Genomic DNA, 5,559 nt, shown 5'->3' with positions numbered 1-5,559 from the left:
TCAGATGTTAGATTAAACAGTACTCTCTGAGATAAACCTGCTTTAAACTTCTCCAGAACTTTAACCCTGACTTTCCTGGTGAGTTGACTTGTCCTCTTGTTGCTGTTTGTTCACAAATATTCTCTAAATAACCTCTGAAACAGCTTGAATAATATTTGTACTGACATTAAATCACTAATTGGGCGACTTCGGAAGACAACTGCTTGCACTGGATTTTATTCAGGGGTATCAGATTACTGTTGAGTCAGAATGCATTTGTAAAAACACTGCCTTTTCCTCTACCTCACAATTAGCCTACCTTGTGTTGTTCTATCACTAACAGTCATATTCAATAAACTAGAATATGCAAATTAAAAGTAGCTTTTGAAAATTACTTTTAAACACAAATTAATCATACTTTTAAATAAGCCCCCTTGCTGTATTGAAATTTTATTTTTATTGATCTGATATTATATTCTATTCTTAAATGTTTTGTTTAGCTGTTCATAGAAAATCATCATAATTAACACAATTAAAAGCTTGAAAACAGTCTGTGTGTTATTAAATCATATAATTTGTTTAACATAGTGAACTGAGTTACTGAAATAAATAAACTTTTCAGTATTGTAATTTATTGAATATGACTGCAGAAATTCAATAAGGAACATTAAAACATGTGCTTGTAACGTGACAAAATGGGAAAAAGTTAATGCCTGAATATTTTCCAAAGCACTGCGTATGTAGTCTATATTTATAGATGAAATGCGTGTCTGTTCCTGCCAAAGTAAAACTGAGAAGAGCCCTTTCAGTGTCCTTATGTCCACAGAAAGACAGTGAACATACCAAGTCTAAAACCTGCCATCTGTCCTTTCTTCTAAACGTCCCAGGAGCTCACTGTCTGTTGCTCAAAGCTGCTAACAAAGGAAAGCCTGTCAGGTACTGGCAGAACCCCCTGAGAAGTTGATTTTCTAACAATTAGGAACTGGCAGGATTTGGTTCCTACTTTCCTATAGATTTTTTGGGCCCTCTTTGTTCAGTTGTGAGTTGCAGGGGTACTGAAGCCTATCACAGCTGTTAACAGGGAAGAGGAGGGGTGGATTGTCATCCATCAAAGGGCCAACAAAGAGACAAACAAGCACACAAGGACTGCAAACTCTACAGAAATGTTTCACAGACTGAGGTGATTTTGCCACTGGCCTTTAGTAGAGAATCGGAACTGTCGTTACAAAAGATAGTGTAGTAAAAATAGCGACAATTGTTTTGCACAACCACCAAATAGTTCTTGAGCATTTCCACTTTCGACTGCAAGTCCTCTGTAATCACCTCTGTCCTCTGACTACCAGATACAATACACTTGGCTGGCTGCAGCTGATATTGGCTTCTCTGTTTGTAAAATCATCCGAGATTCCAGCTTCCCTCTCATGTGCTCCTACACTTTGATCACTCACTTGATTTCAGGAATATTCCTAGATTTTACCTTTTGACTGCAACTAAACATATAGGCTACATCATGCAAACTCCATGCAGAAAAAAACCTCAAGCTGCGATTAGAATTTAGGACCTTTTTGCTGCAAAACAATAGTGCTAATAACTGCACCACCGTACAGCCCACAAAGGTTTGTTTATCAGTAAAGTATTTTGTTGTTAATAACAAGGGACATAAACCAAGCTTACATAGTGTAAAACATAAAAGCATTGCTGAAGGTGCATTGAATTACATGCACCAGAGCTTTGTTCATTTTATTCAACAAATGGTTAAACATGGCTCTGATTCAGGAAAACATTGCTATCTCGTTTTAAACAACTCTAACCAGAAGCCTCATGTTAGTGGAACACTTACAGACTCTACATTTACCTTTATACATGGGAGTGTTGTGTTCAAGTTTACAAACATTGGAGCCATTTCTTTTCTCTGCAGGATGCCTTCTTGCACGCCTGGGCTGCTTTCGCCTTCCTGCTGGCGCGCTCGCATTTGAAACAGCGGTGATTGGTTCATTTGGACCAATGAAATACCCTCATCAGCGGTGACGTTGACGGTTCAGGGGGTTTGTGCGCGAAGATGCAGATGTTGGCGGTTTGAGTAGAAACACAAAGGTAGTGAAAAGGTCCGCTCTTCAAGCCGAGCTGCACTTGACGGTGAGAACAGTTGCTCTCATTCAGTTGTATTCTCTGAGTCTATGAGCGCCCAGGAAAGCTTTGGCAGCATTAATGCTAAATGTTGACCGTTTATTCCGTGTTTTGGGGCTTTCCTAAGCGTCTTTAAAGTCACCTTTTTGTAATGAAGTTGTTACTGTTAAAGCCGTTGTTCAGCAGCAGACTTTCAGGATATGAAGTAAAAAAAAAAATTAAAAAAACGTTGAAAATAGCATAAACCTTTGTTACATTGAATACATTCTCAGTTTCTGACCGTGTAAAGTCAATAAGCTAGTTTAAAAAATGGACTTAGTGACGCGTTGGTTTTGTTCCTCTGTTAGGTAAGGTTTAAATATGCAATTACATTATGCTGTCCAAGGAACCTAATTGATTTGTAGTTGCTTTAAAAGTCTTCCTATTTTCAGTATCACAAATCTCTCTCTCTCTCTCTATATATATATATATATATATATATATATATATATATATATTGGGTATTACAAACTCTGTCTCAAGCAGTGTTTTGTTATACACACAACAAGGACTAGTAGCAGTTCTGTTGCCCCTCCCCGCCATTTTTGACAAATGAGGCTGCGGGGCTCAGCTTTTAACCCCTGTTTCTCTGTGGAGCAATTGTGTGCACACTTTTAGCTAAAGGCTGTGGTATTGGAGAGGCAGAGAACATGTTCTGTTTGATGATTAATGTCATTCTGTGACTTCAGCTTGTAATTTTGTAGTAGTTTACTTTTTAATATACATTTTCTTTATATTATACACAGACTCCCTCACTCAGCTTTCTGTCGATATTTTTTTAAAATTAGTTGACTTTTTCCTTCATGTGATACACATACATATTGAAACATTGCATAAACGTTTCATAATTACAGCCCAGACGTATTTGTCATAATAGCAGTCGTTAACTAAATATGTTTTACTATGTAATTAACACAATGGATTTTATGATAATATCAAGTAGTTGAATGTTTTCTGTTATTCGCCTGCAAAAAAAAAAGTAAAAATCATAATGGAAAAATTCTGTCCATTAATTGGTTGAAAGATGTAGTTTAGTAATATGTTCTGCTTTTAGCTAGAAGTTGGAAATTTCTATGTTTTATTGCATTTAAAGTTGGAAAAATTAACTGAATCGCTACTAGTGCTTAATGTATCAATAAAAACAAAACCATTGACCTGGAATATTCCCACATTTTAGTTCTGATTTCAAAAGTAAATAGAAAATAGCATATGTGGCCACCAGCATATGTGGCCACTTGTAGTAGTACTTCCGAGTACTACTACAAGTAACCGAAGCACCACCAGTGGAACCTTGGAGTCAGAACCAGGGGTGATTTGAGTCTAAAGTTAGAAAGGCTTGCATGCCTTGCTGTTAGATAAGAGCTTTCTCATAAAGACAGAGCTTTAGTTCAGCTCAAGTGAGTGCTCAGCTTCAAATGGATAGCCAGATTTAAATTTTCCGTTTTTTTGTCTTTGTTTTCAGCAGGATTTTAAAAGACAATCTGCAAAAATGGCAAATTGTGACGGTAAGTGTAAGCTACTGAAATGCACTCATTAGTGGACTTTGTTTACAACAGCATTTTCTAAAATCTTTTTAAGATTGGCTTTTAGGTTTTGACGGCAAATCTGAATTTGGGAAACAAAGCATATTAGTTTATATAGTTCAACTGAACAACGTTTTGATAATCTGTCAGTTTATAAATTAAAAGTAAATAATAAAGTAAAACTAAATTTCATAAGTAAATCAGTTTACAGTCAAGCGTAGTTTCTACATAACAGATTTGCTATAAGTTGATCAACTGAGCACTAAATGAAGTTCCTGTTTTACAGACATTCAAGTGAAGGAGCTGAACAAGCGTGCGTCGGGTCACGCGTTTGAGGTCATCCTGAGCCCCTCGACCCCTGATGCCAAGGCAGTGTTCCTGTTGTCCCCCAACAGGAAAAAGGAAACATCTCTTGATGAAATTAAGAAGAAACTGGAAGCTGCAGAGGAAAGACGCAGGGTATAAAAAACAAAACAAAAAAAACATTTAATGGCTAATAGTATGGCGAAATGATTTAGCAATTATACGGTGTTAACTTACAACAAAGGGCTTCTTCTGTCTTCCTGTTAGAGCCAAGAAGCTGAATTTCTCAAACATTTGGCTGAAAAACGAGAGCATGAGAAGGAGGTCATCCAGAAGGCCATAGAAGAAAGCTGCAATTTCAGCAAGCAGGCGCAAGAGAAACTCAATCAGAAGATGGAGGCGAACAAAGAGAACCGCACCGCCCGGATGGCAGCTCTCAACGAGAAATTCAAGGAGAAGGTAATACCCTGATCCTGTATCTATATTCTCCTGTAAAACTCCGTAAAAATGCACACACTAATGTGATTGTTGTTGTTTTTAAATTCTTAACAGGATAAGAAGCTTCAGGAGGTGAGGAAGAACAAGGAGGCAATAAAAGAAACTGAGGACTAACCCGTTCCTGCTCTTGGTTAACGGTTTTTGCATGTCCAAAGGTACAAGCTAGCAATCTGAAAACCTTCTAAGATCTTAATAATGCTAGTTGTTTTTAGGCTGTAGACTGTTCTGGTTAGTTTTACATGTGTTCTGATTTTTATTTTGCTCTGGAGTTGTGTTTGGCAGCTGATTACATTGTATTTTTATAAAGGTAGTTGCTTGTAATAATTTGGTTGTTATACATGACAATGTAAAAAAAAAAAAAGACTTTTTCAGACTGTTGCTGTATATCCAATGCTGAATATCTGAACTGATGACAATACAAGGGTTAAACCAACCAGACATTTTAGTTTTTACAGGACTACCCACGTCTTTCAACTCACAAAGTCTGAATGAAATATTATTTTTGTATTTTTAATGTTTTTCCATAACAGCTGAACAGGTTGTAAAATCTTTATGGAGCTGAAAACTGTTACACAACCGTTAATAAACACGTTGACAATACTGACGCCTTGTGGTCGCCATAAGTTATTAATTTATTATTTGGGGCGTTTCAGGATTAATTTCTTAAACTAGGGAGAGGAAAAACCATTTATGACCTAATTTGTTTTATTGTTGGTTTGTTTTTATTACAAGTAAACAGCATTTTTGTCATTTTCTGACTTAATTTTGATTTTATAGTCTGAGAACAAATTCAATTCAGTTTATTTATAAAGCGCCAATTCACAACACATGTCGTCTCAAGGCACTTCACAACAGTCAGCTACATACATTCCAATTAATCCTAACCATTGAACAGTGCAGTCAGATTTAGTTATTTATTCGAATTGGATAAAAAGTTTTTCTGTCTAAAGAACCCAGCAGATTGCATCCAGTCAGTGACTTGCAGCATTCACTCCTCCTGGATGAGCATGTAGAGACAGTGGACAGTCACTGGTGTTGACTTTGCAGCACCTCATACTGAGCATGTATATAGCGACAGTGGAGAGGAAAA

The 5,559-nt window shown here is 36.8% G+C and overlaps 1 protein-coding gene across 2 annotated transcripts; it reads left to right on the top strand.

Moving 5' to 3' along the window:
• The first annotated feature begins 1,996 nt into the window (after window positions 1–1,996).
• On the top strand, window positions 1,997–5,069 carry stmn1b (stathmin 1b). Of its 2 annotated transcripts, none has more exons than XM_047361377.1 (5): window positions 1,997–2,115; window positions 3,611–3,650; window positions 3,955–4,127; window positions 4,239–4,430; window positions 4,524–5,069. In XM_047361377.1, the coding sequence occupies exons 2-5, from the start codon at window positions 3,635–3,637 to the stop codon at window positions 4,581–4,583; spliced, it is 441 nt and encodes a 146-aa protein (XP_047217333.1). In that variant the 5' UTR covers window positions 1,997–2,115; window positions 3,611–3,634; the 3' UTR covers window positions 4,584–5,069. The 2 variants fall into 2 exon arrangements, with proteins under 2 accessions (XP_047217333.1, XP_047217334.1); XM_047361378.1 differs by having other exon boundaries at window positions 2,001–2,115; window positions 3,608–3,650.
• The last annotated feature ends 490 nt before the right edge of the window (window positions 5,070–5,559 follow it).

This window comes from Girardinichthys multiradiatus, chromosome 3 (assembly GCF_021462225.1).
Source record: "Girardinichthys multiradiatus isolate DD_20200921_A chromosome 3, DD_fGirMul_XY1, whole genome shotgun sequence".
Taxonomy (NCBI): Eukaryota; Metazoa; Chordata; class Actinopteri; order Cyprinodontiformes; family Goodeidae; genus Girardinichthys; species Girardinichthys multiradiatus.
This window is presented reverse-complemented; position numbering and strand designations above follow the sequence as displayed.